This window comes from Zonotrichia albicollis, chromosome 10 (genome assembly GCF_047830755.1).
Source record: "Zonotrichia albicollis isolate bZonAlb1 chromosome 10, bZonAlb1.hap1, whole genome shotgun sequence".
NCBI lineage: Eukaryota > Metazoa > Chordata > Aves > Passeriformes > Passerellidae > Zonotrichia > Zonotrichia albicollis.
This window is the reverse complement of record NC_133828.1, coordinates 27,968,589-27,984,140: the sequence shown is the minus strand read 5'-3', so window position 1 is coordinate 27,984,140 and position 15,552 is coordinate 27,968,589. Positions and strand designations below refer to the sequence as shown.

The 15,552-nt window shown below is 36.8% G+C and overlaps 1 protein-coding gene across 1 annotated transcript in view; it reads left to right on the top strand.

Moving 5' to 3' along the window:
- The window catches only part of LOC141730413 (uncharacterized), a 169,062-nt gene that overhangs the window by 121,450 nt on the left and 32,060 nt on the right, over positions 1-15,552 (top strand). The window contains exons 3-4 of the mRNA XM_074547877.1: positions 2,436-2,539; positions 2,686-2,737. Of these exons, the coding sequence (XP_074403978.1) occupies positions 2,436-2,539; positions 2,686-2,737 (156 nt within the window). The remainder of the gene's footprint in view (positions 1-2,435; positions 2,540-2,685; positions 2,738-15,552) is intronic.

Here is a 15,552-nt window from a genome sequence, read left to right as displayed (position 1 = left end):
TGGCATCAAGATGCTCCTGACCCAACATTGCCAGATTTCAGTGGGCTGAAGGTTACCTATTAGGGCAGACTCATTAGTGGCCATTATGTTTAATAGGAATTTAACAGTCACTACTTTGCGTGTTGTGAGGATGTTTGTTTTCAAAATAATTACAGCAATAAATTGTAAATACAAATCTGAGTTTAATTCATAAAGCAATTTTATACTTTTAGAACAAATAAGTTTAATCCCTTTCCATCTTTAAACTACAAAAATCAGAGATAATTTCTCACTCTTTTGACCCTGGTGAAGATTTTAAACTCTTTTGGATGCATAGCTTAAAAACGCTCTGCAGTATACAGTTTATGTCCTACCTGCTTAAAAGAAATATTTCACACTTATTTCAAATTCAGACTGCAAAGTGAGTGATCGGTGGGGAAGCCGAAGCAGCTCGATTACTATGGAGAGGCAGAATTTTGTAAGAAGCCTCACTGATAAAAACTAATGCCAACTGCATTTATGAGTCTCAACTTGAAAAAATTTAATAAAATCTAGTATATTTGAATATGCATAAATAGAGTTATTCTGAAAATGGATTAATATTGCTAATATTTCTTAATTGAAGGAAACCAACCACTGACTTCTCTTCCACTTCAATTATGAAATGAAGGCAAATCATCTTGCATCCTTTTCATCCCATCACACCCCTTCTGAACTACTTGCCCAATTCATAGGCTACATCCCAATCCAACAGAAATGTGCTTAACAGTGTGAGAAGATGGTGCATTTCAAACAGTGTTGTTGATGGCTGTAGTCCAGCCTCAGAATGGGAAACTGCTGGTACTACAATGCTCACCTTGAATGAGACAATATTGGGAAGGTAATCAACAAACAGTTAACAAATGTTAAAAACTTCAAGGTTTACCACATTAGGCTCTAAATTGCATTAAATAAATAATAAATAATAAATAATAAATAATAAATAAATAATAAATAGCCTAACCAATCTTTTTACATATGACCAGAAAACACTGTATTTCAGTTATGCTGCATTACAAAAAGTAGTGATTCTAACCCCTACTATTTTTTCAATTAGAAAATAAAGTAGTAAATTTTTTCCCAAATTTGAAAATAGTTTGAATTTTTAAATTCAGACTACTCAGGAAAATCTAAAAGGAAATGTGACAAAAATGTCACAGAAAACCAATTCCAAGTTACAGACCTTTTCATACTTGTGCCTCTATTACACCAAAATACAGTGGCAACTTCATGCAGTGCCTCTAGACATAAAACTCCCTGATATAAATTCAACAAGATAGAGAGTAATTACACATTCTGACCTGAATTTCTTCATTTCCCACATATTTCTAATACAAGGGTGATTTCTATTTGCATTTTACAATTTTCCAAGTCCACTAATTGCAATGCATTCTAAAATAAATGCAAATTGTCTGGACAGCCACCATCCAGTTTCTAATGGGCAGGTGCACATATAAAAATTCAAGAGGCTCAGCAACAATCTAGCAGTAACCAGCAGGGTGAGGGCAGAGGGAAATGGTGACTCTCAGCTGAACTTCCTGTTTAACCACAGGGATAATCAAACTGGGTCAAGGTCAAGTATGTGACAGAGCAGCTGTGCCACACAGCAAATAAGGGCTGCTGCTGTATTGATATATACAGTAATAGTGTTTTGATTTCCTCAACCCCCTTTTCATGTCTTGCAATGCAAAGCTGCTGCAGGAGAGCAAAGCAGCCTCCTGCACTCTTAGCCTTGCCTCTGGGCTCTGCAGGTTCAGGTGCCTGCTTGAAGCCTTGTGGCAGAGCAGTCCATTAGCACTCACTGCAGCACTCGAGTAGCCCACCTCTTGTCCACAAGGAAAACATTAAAGCTGTCCAACATAGTAACTAATAACCAACTAATCCTCCCCACCACGGGATGAGAGATATTTAAATCTCCCTGGCAGAACAAAATGACTGGACTGGTGGTGACATTCTTATCCACAGAAACTTGTTCTCAGATGTAGCTCACTTAGGACCCGAATTAACTACTACAAATAGATGCTTTCAACATATAGCGATTCTGGGACCTGCAGTGCTTTGGCTTAATAATTTATGATTTTCCTTCTTCAGTAAATGAAAATAAATTGATTTATGGCAGTAAATGTACAGGTACTGAAAATGGCAGCTGTAGTTTTTTTGATACCCATCTGTTCTCCTCTTACTCCATCTGTTTCCTTCACTCATTGCACTGGAATTCAGCTTCACAAAATGCAGTCCAAACTCTTTCATGTAGCACAGTGTAAGTTACCTAGTAACCCAGCTAAAAGACATTTTCAAAATAATCACTCTCCTTGTACTCTGTAGAAGGCAACAGACATGGATTTTGTGGTTAATATACGTCTGAATGGTTTTTTCAACAAAATATACAACTGTCAGTAAATTTCCTCTGATTTCAGATGGTACACTTGGAAATAATACCATAAAGGCTCATTATTTTAAACAACTATTGATTACACCCTGGGGATTTTCACCAATTCCACTTGATACTGCTTTTAAAATGGTAAGTACCTACATAATTTTATGATTTATAGACTGCCTCGATTTTATATATATTACAACAGTAAAAATGCACACTAATATATAAGGTAATTTGATTATATAGCTTTTATTAAACTGTGTTGACTGACTTTTTTTATTCTTCAACAGTTCTTTGGCCTGTTAATGATTAAAGATTTGGATTTCACTCTTTACACTAAATGTAAGTGTTTGACAGGAAAAGAAAACCTAAGAAAGCGCTCTCTACTTACAATCCAAAACGGAACATAAAATATAAAGGCTGAAATGAATTTAATGAAGTTCTGCATAGCACAAACACAAAAGGCTAGTACTAAACCCCATTTCTTCTACAGGAAACTATAAGCCCAGGCTATTTCCATTATTATCCCATCTTTAAGGCAGTGTGTTACATGAGGTCAGTCGAAGATCAAGAAGGGAGGTTGTTGTTACTCTATAAAATGGCTCACACTTTAATTATAAGTCCCTCTGTTCATGGTATCCTTCATTTCCACACTAACATGGCACCTTGAATACCTACATGCCTTAAATACTTCGGTTTATGCATTTACCACTTCACTATTGGCATCACATTAAAAGGGAATAGTTACATTTGATTTGTACTACAAAGCTCTTTTAACTGATACTGAATTTATACAGAATAGAATACTCAATACTAGCATACAGAATACAGTGCATAGGAAGACATTTAAACACAATACTGATCTAGGTGGTAGTAACTGTATTTCTAATTTTTTTTTAATGCCATACATTATTTTACTAAAAATTCAGTAGCACAACTGCCTGAAAGATTTTTTTTTTTTGAATCAAAAGCAATAAACTACATAACCTCTTGAGATACAGAAGTGGTTATATTATCAGGAAACTTGAAAATATATGTTAAGAATGTAAGTTGGAAATGTTTTTCTAAGTTGAAAAATAGAAAAAAATTATGGTAATAGCACTTGGTAGAAATTTCATATTGCGGATCCATTATCATGATGTAGGTGACTGAAAAATGAGGATTGCAATTCTTTTAATCTTTATGTGTATTTAAATACATAAAAGTCAATTCTTCCTTTCTGAGGCAGAGTTTGAAATACTTGCAAATAAAAGCAAAGAAATAAACTGCTGCTGCTACTAACCATACAGAAAAAAAAATTAAGTCTGTATACCTCCTGTGGTCTTTAAAAAGCATTAATAATTAAGCATTTGCATAAAGATAAAGCAAGAAAACACATGCAAAAACATTTATCTTTTAGACATCTGCATGCTACTTATCTCAATCTCTTCCATAAATAGAAACTAATTATGGAGAGCCAGAAACCAAGACAATGCCCTAGAAAAAGGCGACCTTTTTTAAATATACCCAAAATGGTGTGACTACATCTGTATCATCCAGATTCATATTTAACACATAGATCTTTTTGGTCTAATATTTCTCCTTTTACAAGCAACAGTAAAACTTCCACTAATTGCATTAAAAGCAGAATGAGCCTTGATGTATGCTTTCTCTAGTAAAATTACCTGCCTTGCAGAGTACCAATATTAACTGTGAATGGTAGAATCGTAAAGGCTCTAGTGAAAAAAAGCATTCAGACCTCTAAATTAATGCCTGAGCTCTGACTTTTAAGTGAAGACAGATCAGCAAGTCAGGTGCTGCTCATATTGCTTTCTTATTCATAATTGAAAAACCAGAGGCTTAGGGAGTACTTGGCAACCTAATCCGTTCCTTCCCAGGAATTTTATATAAGGTTTCTTTTAACATAATTTTATTCTCCTGCTTTCTTCTCCTGCTATAAATATAATTTCAGAAACAAGTCTAATCCAAGGCTAAAGTTCAGACCCCAAAACTCATGCAATATAGGGGTCAGCAGTGAGATTGAAATTTCAAATATGCTGAATCAATCCTGCCAAGGTGGTGTTAAAGCTCCTCAGTTTCAAAGTGTACCTCAGCTCCTCTATTTGGACAGTAATGTTCCCCAGAGTCACTGCAGAAGTGCATAACAAGCTGTTTCTCAGAGCAAATAGCAACTCTCTATATATCAGCAAAAGAAGGCTGGCAAAGGACAAAATATTAGACCCTTCAGCCACTCAGAGCTGGAAAGAACCCTTAGAAGGACTGCAACAGATGTGAGTCAGGAAAAATATTTTCTTTGCAAGCTGGGAGGAAGAGGTGGTTGGATGGACCCAAGGAAGTCAGCCAAGTTAAAAGTTGCATACTGGATTTCACAAAATTAAGCACAACCATGGCCTTTATTTTTAGACACCTGTGCTAAAGGAAGGGAGATTAAGATGCTTGAAATTATTATTCTTCACAGGCAGGGTCACTCAGAAATCTGATCTGTATTATTGCAGACACTTGTAAACACTGATTCACCAGGATACAGCACTGAGCTATAATTCACACTTAGTGCTGCACAGCAACTCAGCGGCCAAAAACCGTGTTCCATTAGAACAGTGTACAAAGTGACAATTTGTTGTGCTGCTTTACAAAAATCATAATGGGAAGAAATACCTTCAGGATTGTCCTAAAATACCATCTGTCCACAGAAAAAGCAGAATACATTAATTTACATACACCATGTTGCCAGCCAGCAGCAAGCATTATCCCTTCCCCCTACCCTTTACCTTTAAAGGGACTACTCTAAACCACTTCAGTTCGGCATATACATTTTCTGCGACAAAAATAAACCGAAGCAACTGAACATGTAACAATGTGCAACAAAGCAGAGCCTAGGATGGAATAAATAACCCAGTGCATGTGTTCTGTTTGCCATAAACCGCTACCCTGAAGTGCGGAATATTTGCACAAATACAGAGAGTCCTAAATGGCAGCAAGAGGCACTTGCAGCCTAGGTCAGTCCTAGTGTAGGCCTTCAGAGACCGATTTCACACCAGCTGGTCTTTAACCTAAATAGCATTTACGTGAGTTTCAAACAAATCACTCATTCTTAGTCCTTACTTCCTGATTCAGTGCAACAGCACTATCACATCAGTCTACCTTAAAGCAAGGGCAAAATTAATTATGTAACTAAGTCTAAGTGGATGCACTGGGCATGGTAAAGGAGGAATGCAGATGATCATTTAAAGCTAAAGCTTTAAAATTAGATCACAGAAAATTCATTTAAATAGTTACAGCAGCAATTATTTAATTTCAAATTACTCAACACTATGAGACCACAACCTGAAAATTTATTCTATGACTTTTGATTTGTAGACAGCTGCTAAACTACCAGATTTCAGCTTTCCTTGGTTAACTGATCAGAACGTGCTTTTCATTCATTCTTGGTTTTAAACTTTATTGCTAATGCAGAAAATCTGCATAATTTCAAAAACTGAGACTCAAAGACATGGAACTTGATCTCAAAATAGCAGGGCTTGTAGCAGTTTTTGGTATTTTTATAGTATTTAATTAACTAAAAACTACACTTCAGAATTATAGTTCACTGACAAATAACTTCATCACACAGCGATTGTCTGTGGTGTTTCATGTTCTTCCAGAAGGCTGATTTCAAAAACATACAAACCTTGGAGGGGGGCGTAGCAAGAAGGAAATAAACTGAAATAACCTTAACTTACATTACAAAAAGGAAAATTCCATGTTCAAGTTCAAACTAAATGGCATCTTGGAGGCGAGAACAGAACAGTAATCACATCAAGCAACTTGGGTGAATGATGACTTGGAGAACCTGGCAAAGAAAAAGAGGAGAACTCTCAAGGCAAGAGATGCAACAAACCAGCTACTTGCATGGATTCCAAGAAAAAAATGGAAATGCTGACAATGCATTTACATAACCTTTTGAAAGATAGGAAAATAAATTGGAAAGGTTAAATAGGATTTATTAGTCATCAGAGGGATAAGTCTTTTTCTCCCTTTTCAACTTCTGCACCATCACATTCAACATTATCAGTAGGTCATTCTGTACATTCTCAAAGTTATAAACAGCAGTCCAGATGCCACAAGCATGGCAAAAGACATGGCAGCCTTGGCTGTGCCTGGTCTCCATGCTACTGAGTAATCTATTTTAATCAAGGTATTAAAGAATAAACCCATTACAGTTTCATGATGGCAACTTGAGGAGATACACTAAAATTGCAATTATGTATGTATATAGGGAGGGTCAGCTCTCTGCAGAGGGTCACAGGTCTGGCATGAAATTGCTCTTCAGCTTGGTAGGCAAACAACATTCATTGATCTTCAGCTCAATGAAATGGGGATGCCTCCACTGCGGAGCAAAGAGGTGACATTTCACTTCACTCAAGTGTCAGATCTAGAAAAAAAAATATATTTCCTTGATTTATTGAAGTTCAGAGGATGCTGATATCCATACTTGCAAAACAACCACTGAATGCTCTTATAGGAGAACTGTAGAAATGTCCAAGACAGAACCATAGATAGGCCCAGTTCTCAGCAGAGTCAAGGCTGCGTATTCATCCATGATAACCACTGGTGGCACACTGAAATACACCACGCTAATGGCCAGTCTGTTCCTTTCCTTGTTGCGCCAAAGCACTCATAGGTAACACACAACTGCTTGGTAGCTTTTGATCTTTTCTGGTCAGGCCAGTACTGCAACCTATTTTGGATTAACTCTTTGTCTCTTGGCTTTGTCCCTTGCTTTCAGACACTGTTCAGGTTTGGGCTGGGACACAGCCAGTTTTCTTCACAGCAGTCTGTGTGGCCAGAGCAGTGTTGACAGCATAAGGCCATCTCTGTTCATACATTATAATTTCATTGCATATATATGGATGACTTTGACAATCAATTTGCAAAAAAAAAAAAAAAGAGAAAAAGAAAAAATGAAACGAGGCTTAGTATCTAGAGGGTACATTTTCAAAGCTTTAAACAAGAGGTACACTCAATCCTTTTAATGAATAATAGGATAAGTATACACACCACTTACAAGTGGATTTCTAAAGGTTCCATATTTTGAACAAATTTCAGAAACAGATGAGATGAAATTGTAAAAAAATTTAAAAAACAACCCTAGCAACACATTAAACAGTGATTACTCCTTTCTATTCATTTACATACAGCATTTTGTCAGCCAGCAGCAGTCATTAAGTATTGCCCCTTTTCCCCATTCTTCACCTTAGAAGGGACTATCCTATATGCCTATCTATTCATGTAAAAACTGATCAACAGTAGTTATATGTCTTTGTTAGATTTACTGCTGCTCCAAAGTGGCACTTCTAGGACAGGTTTTATTGTTTTGGCTACTAACATAAGTTCCTGTCCTGCTGAATCTTTTATTTCTTCTTCCCATGTTGTAAAATGTACCCTGATATCTCTGTAAAAGATACATCACAGCATAACTGCATCCTCTGCATTAAAGACAGGATAGTGAAATGTAGGATCAGCATTTCTCTGACAGTGCCTGCACATCTTCTGGTTGCCAAGGCACAAAATACATTCAAATTTCTGAGGTTTTCATAAATGAAAACATCTTTTGGGGAAAATGTCCAAACAAACATTGTGGATGAGACATTTTCTTTGTTTACAGAACAGACACTACATCATGAGGATCAAACTTACCCACTTCATCTCCCACCAGTAATCTAAAAAACTCTGCATGTTTAGTAGTTCCCTGAGAATTTGCTTTCCTTATCTCTTCAATCTTGACAAAGGGACCATAAAATGTGCCAGTTAAAGGCAGCTTTCACAGTTACTAACCCAGACCACCTTATTTGGAAACAAATCAAAAGCACAAGTTCATTCCACAGAAGCTGTAAAACAGTTTCCATACAAAATTATTTTGGCCCAAGTAAAGTGACACTAAAGAAAGATAAGAATTCAACTATGCATCAGCTCAGATATAAACTAGCTGACATTCCTTACAGGTGTGTTGTGTATCCATCACACCCAGATGAATATCCTCAGGCTAAGATATGTTGAACTACTAACTGCTTTCACTTAGGAGAACATGCACTGGCAATATATGATAAAGCATCTGAAGTAAAGTAATGGAAGAAAAAATTGGACACATGACTAATTTGCTTTTTACTTCATCTTGAATCAAATACCATGGTGAAATTATTGCACAGGACTATAGCTGCTGTTACTTTTCAGCAAATGAGCATTTTTATTACCACCAGTAAATATTTCAAAAGCCAAACACATGGAAAATCTAATATTTCCTTACACACATAATAAAAATCCTATTTAAAGAAAAATTCCAGAAAAAACAAAAGAATTTGAAGCAATTCAACACTGACACTAAAGACACATTTTAGATGTAGTAATAACTGTACATCCTTGAACCTTTTCAGTTTTATGGATAAAAGTCCAACTGAATGTTTAATTCTATGCAAATGGTTATTTTTATTTCAGTAAAGCTAGCACAAAAATGGTCTAACAGAACTTGGATCTTTAGTTCATTCCATAACTTCCTGTGCATTGCAAAGGGACAAGACCATAACTTATCAATATTCCATGACAGGTATGAAATGAACCTTATCAATGCTCTTAATGTCTCCTACTATGTAAGCTCAAAGATGAAGGCTAAAGCCTAAGTGGTTTGGACAGTGCAAGACAATGATCCTGAAACACAAGAATAAATTACATTACACTTACAGAGCAAACTTGATGAAATACTATCAGAAGATATATCCTCCCCTAGAGTATCAACAAATGTTCCAGGAAATTGAAGTGTCTATTTTTAAAAAAAAAAGTTTGACAATTCCATTTTAATTCTTGTTACATCTGGTGCCATTCTGAACGCACAGTTTATCACAGCATCTCTGGATGAAATAACCAAAGGGCAGAACAATGACAAACTCACAGCATTGCCCATGGAGAATCCTGCTTCAAACTCCCACCCAGGCAGCAAACACTGTACAGTAGCCAAGGATGGGCATTACCACTCACCAATAATACCCTCAGTTTCAAGATCCCTTTAATTAATAATTAAGCAATATGCCATGCACAAACATTGCTTATTCCCAGTTTGCTGTGAGAATTATGTTGTTTCCATCCCTATTCCAAGCACTGAAGCTATCAAGTACCTCAGACTCCATAAGCCCTTCTTACCATTATATGGAAATGGCTTAAGCACATATCCCAGGTCTAATAATTCTGAAGAAAACAGAATCTGACACATTAGTTTTAAAGGGACTGACTACAACTATAGAATTAAAATTGCATCAGGACATGATAGCCAATGAAGGAAAACATTTCCCATTACGGTGACTGAAGATGCTGAAGGTAGTGCTGAGACACTTTTGTGAACAGTGAGATTAGGAATGGGGAGTATTTAACATTTTTCATCTGTCTTGACTTGCCTGATTACCTGGATATAAAAATTTTGGTTCACTACTTTCTAATTTCAAACTTGCAATACTACTTCATGTCTCCATACAGCCAAAACTCCTGATTTGCACAAATAGATTATTAATTGCTCAGAAAGGTGTTGAAACTTTAAAGTCTCCATAGGCACCTTGACCCAAAAAGTTGAGTTAATATCACAAAAATCACTAATGGAACAGTGACTCAGAACAAAAGTATTGATTAGAAACACTTGATAATGTTGTGGCTAACCATAATGTATGTCCTACCCTAGGGCAGCTTCTGGCAGATGTGTGGTCATGTTTACTGGAAAGATTTAATTTTTTCACATTTAGGCATATTTCTATTGTTTGCAAACAGACTAGGAATAGTGATGAAAGGAAATTTCTTTTTCAACCTAAAGGAACATAAACCAATTAGAATTGTTGTAGAATACATTCATAGGAATGTAATCTACAAGTCATTTAAATGCACACTAGTCAATACCTGCAATGATATAATCATCTTTTCTTTTACTTCAGAGCTATGTCAACATTAGGTTTCATTTTACTGCAAATGCTAGCAGTCAAAATAGCAGGTTTTGTACATACTATTAGAGAAAAGGTCTTTCTTTTCATTCTGTATGTAGTACCAAGGTATTAATTTGAAAGTTCTGTTTGTCAAAATAGGGTACCTGGAGTTTTATACTGTCATTATAAAGTCATTCCATAGTGCATCTATTGTACCTCTAGCTACATGTTAGTGCATAAGTAGGCCATGCAAATCAGCGGTTCCAAGGATCAAACTTTGCCCACTGCATGAGAGGATTATGTCAGTTGAAGTGCTAAGAACCAGCCATAATACATCCTTTCTATAAAAATTTAAACCACTAAGGCCTTCACTTTCACTGTGTATTTCAGGAGCAACACAGCATTTAGAATAATTAAGCAATTAAGCAAAAGGCACCAACACAAGTGACTGGATGTTTAGGCTTCTCAGTGGGCTATAATTCTTGTGTATTTCCCACGTTTATCAGTCATCACGTTTGCCTAAATGCACACAGATTAGAAATTTCATTACTCAAAAACCTGCACCCCTGAACCACAAAGGCATTTGCTTCTCTGTCAAAGGAAGCAGCAGGTATTTGAAAAAGACTCTTCGCTGACTTAGCAAACATGACAAAGGCATGGTAAGGTTACAGGGTAGCTGATCAAGAGTGTCTAACTCATATTACAGGATGGACCACAATTCAAAGGTCTGGAAAAATGGGTGGAAGAGGCATTATTGGCTGATTAATAGTATTATCTTTCTATATTACCCAATCTGAATATATACCCATATATTTTTATTCTTAATGAACACAATATTTGTAAACTTAGTTTGGCATTCTCCTAGTGCAAATATTTCAGCACTGATTCAGCATTCCCCAAATTTGTCACCTCTGATATTTTCTATAGAACAATTCTACAGAACCCTCAGAATTTTAGTAATCCTATTACTAACAAAGCTGTAGCATTCATAGATTCTTAGTATTTTATAATCCCATTCAGGTATATAACTGCTGATTATTTTACTGTAATGAAGTTATGGACTGACATACTTCTACAGATAAGAATGAATAGTCTCTGAATAAGACTTGCAACATGGTCACACTTGGTATTTAGTAACACTTAGCCTAAAAATAATCAGCAAAATATTAATCCACACCTAAATATCATTGGGAATTTCAGAGAAGCCTTTGTAGAGGAAAAGCACAATCTGCCTTTTGTGCCTGAAATCGCAGGCAGGGTTGGAAAAAAATAAGACAACAGTATTTTTCATCTTGCTGTGAAAGCACCAGCACGTTTAAAACCTCACTCATAACAGTAAATCAAAACCTCAGCAATGCTTGTTGAAACTAGCATTTAAGATAGAGAGTGAACAAAAAGACCTTTTAAAAATCAGTTTTAGGGAATATATAAATTGTTTGAACACTGCCACGGACAATCAGTTTTAACAGCATATGTCCAACAGCCTAGTTACTTGCTGTTCTGGGAGCCTGCCAAAGAAAGAGATCCATCCAGAAATTACAAGGGGGAAAAAAAAACCAAGAAAAACTGGGTAACAGCACGTAACTTACGTACATCTCTAGCTATTCTAAAGCTTTTCATCTAGCATACATCATCATAAAATCAGTACTCCTGACCAATCATCTTTTTAATAGAGAAATACTTTTTTTAAAAAGCCTGGAATTCCCTATTGACAAACAGTGCAGCAACACATATAAGATTTATCCTACTGTGCAACTTTCCCCAGGAGCAGCTGAGAATTATTAATGATATGAGCATCAATGAACCACTGAATGATGTAAGACCACCTACATTTTGTAGATAGAGAAGAGCAGAGGCCATAAACCAAATCAGCCGGAAACCTTACAGCACAATTAATATCTCCTAAAATCTATTCTTGTTTTAGCTTCTAGGAAATGTTTCACTGGAAGATAATATTTATTAAAGCAGCAGCTATCTCCATTTCTCTGATTATTATTTCTGACAGACCCTGCTTACCAAGGGTTCAGTTCACTTGTTAATAAAGACCTCTGGTGAGACCAGCTTGAGAGCACCTATGCGGATTCTTTTGAAATAAAGCTGTGTCTGCCCCGAGAAAGCCTGGTCTGGGTGTGTGCTAACAAGCAGGGTTTTGGTTCAGCCACTAAGAGAAAATCTTCAATACCTAACAGCAGGCCTAACTTCAGATGTTCAGCCCAGAGCCAGCAAACCCAGCATGGGGCAGCAGCCAGCTCCACTTCAGTGGCTCTCACAAGCTGCTCTCCCTCTGGTCCTACTCAGCACCTTTGCTGCTCCTCACACCACGAGCTGCAGCCTTGCGGCTCCTGCCCTGAAGGAGCCAAGTGAGGGAGCGGCTCCCAAGCGCACCACAGGGCCTGGCTCGGCCACACTCAGCCAGGCCTGCCCTGCCCCACTGGCTCATCCAGCACATCCGCCTGGGAATTCAGTTTGGTCCAGAAACATACTTTTGCTTTTCCAAAGTGAAATGCATTAGAGACACCCTAAATCCAGGCCTGTCTCCAATACCTCATGATATCCCAGTGCCCACCTGGCCAGTTAAAACACTTGCACTCCACAGAGAGATTTATGGATATGAAACAAAGAGGGAAGGAGTTTTGTAGCCCATGAGCTCTGTCATCTAAGAACAGGGAGCTCTAATTTTTACTTTCAGGACTATTTATTTCTTTTATATTTACAATAGAAAGGATCAGATGAATACCTTAATTGGAAAGCCTCAAACAGGACAGATTCAAGACCTGCAGCTTTCCTCTGGTGCAGTGTGTCCCATGTTGCCAGTCTGAGACAGACCATGACCACCACTGTGAAGTGCTGAATTCAGTGAATGAGCCTGGTGATGGCAATCAGGGATGCCACACTGCACAGCAATAGACTGAGCCTGTCTTGTTTGGCAGCTGACTACACCCCTTTACTGTACCTGTGTCTCAAAGCCAGGAGTGCAACTGAAGCTGAGACTGAAGAATCCTCTGAGTTCCTTGGAAAAGGAGAATTTATCAAGACATTTTTAAATTTATTTAGATGTATCGTGTAACAAATCAGCTCACCCTCACAGGACCTAGGCATTTAGGACTATTCTTCCTTGTTTTCCTTGGCTTTTTGGATGGACTTTTTTTTGTCTCTTTAATTTATTTCTACATAAATTAGACATTTCCAGGAACAATGGCATGTCAAATCTTAAACTTGTACTTCCTTTAACATAATACTTCTAGTACTGTAACCTGTGTTTATCCTAATAGACCTGATTTACACAACTCTTTTCACACTTGCTAGTAGTCAGTGGCTACACTCATCTAAAAACTGCATTGTGACTATCTGCAACAGCAGATATTTACATAAAAGGCATTGCAAAAAACATACAAGAATACTGAAGTGTTACTTAAAAATAACATTAGTTTCTGGACAGATGTGCAAGAGCTTACTTTCATATTAGTCCATGTAAGCCTACATAATCTCCTGACAATCCGGAATCTAAAATACATGCTTTGTGCATCACTGCATACTCATTTGACCAAAGGTTTGATAACATGCTTTGGTTTGATATGGATGACTGAAATTCTAAAGAAACTATGTGCAGCAACAAGCTTACAGAAACGTACAATTTATGGTGAGATTTGACAAATGCTCTGTACTTTTCTGAGAGCTTTTATACCACCAGGGATAGTGCAGTGAATATGAGTGGTAAAATACCTGCTGGTTTTAATAAAATCTAAGTCATACAAATGATGGCTGCACTGAATCTCCAACCCTTACAAGGTTCTCGCCCCTCCAGGCACTGTCATTACCCAGTACTCTTTGCACATCCAGTTGTAAGAGTCCCATAAAATGAAATGCTCATATTTTATTTTTCATAAGTTATGTTGTCACCAGTCCAGCTACTCAAGTCTGCATTAATTCTGTTTTTATGTAGCAGACAGTCCAACAGGAGTGACTTCTCAGTCTGCCTAATGCCTTCCCTTAAACCAAAGGTTTATTTACAACTGTCCAGTATCACACCCTTTAGATGCCAAGCAGACTGCATAGAGGCACACCTCTCTAAAGAAGTGGAAAATATCTCAATAAATGAAAGAAATTACTGTCAACTTCCAGGGAAGAGCAGACATTTCCCATCTGTTCACACTACTATATTACTATTTATAGAAGCTACTTTGACATTAAGGACTTCTCAAGTGATACAGTCAGGTATAGCAGAAGGATGTTCCCTTTCTGCAGTGTGGAATCTGGCCCTACGTTACAACAAAGCTGAAATGAATCAGAGCTTCACAATTTATATTTAACTGAACAATGAACAAGGTGCAATATTAATAAAGCTTGCAATATTAATAATAAATCTTCATCACATTTTTCACAAACCCCACCAAGAAACAAAATTCTAGGAAAATCAGACATCTCTATGCTATCTCTGCATGTCTTATTCTCCCTGACTAGCATAAGTAATATGAATTACAAAATACCTGGCTGAATGCAGCAATATTTCCTTTTTGCCATGACTGTCCAGTGTTAGAGCTGAATATAAAACATTTCATTACTTTAACACTTACTTTAGGCTTCAAAAACTAGTGCATTTCAAATAAACTTTTGGTGAAAGCTTTATTTCATGTCTCAGCAGTAACAAAGTCTATTATAATAACATGCATGAGATCTAGAGGTTCAGCAGAAAGATGATTGTATCCTTTATATCCACAGCAGGGAGATAGCTATTTCCTCTCCTGTCAGGATGATTTATTCAATAAATGAAGAAAATATGAATCTTAAAATGCATTTATTTTTTTCCCTGCATCTCAAGAAACAGCAGAAATCTTAGGAAATTAAGAACATTAACTCCACCATAGATATTAAAATACCAGGCATTTTGGAATAATGAACTGAATCTCTTGAACAGAGAATATTGTAAATATTCCATACTTGGGATGGTTAAATTCAAGAAGGTCTCTCCTCTCTCTTCCCTATAACTTTTTGCTCCCTCCTCCATCTTTAGTTTGCACCCATCTTCCTTTTACAGACAAGTTTATTAATTGTTCTGTGTAGACAAGGATTCATGCAGTTTATATCCAAAGACAAACTCAATCTATTTTTGGTAAATTAATTAGCAGGAAAAAAATTATCTACTGGGAATTTTAAAAATTGAAGTTTAAGCAGAAGGGATTTGAAAGAATGAAGTACCAGGTATAAAGCAGGAAAGAGTTAAAA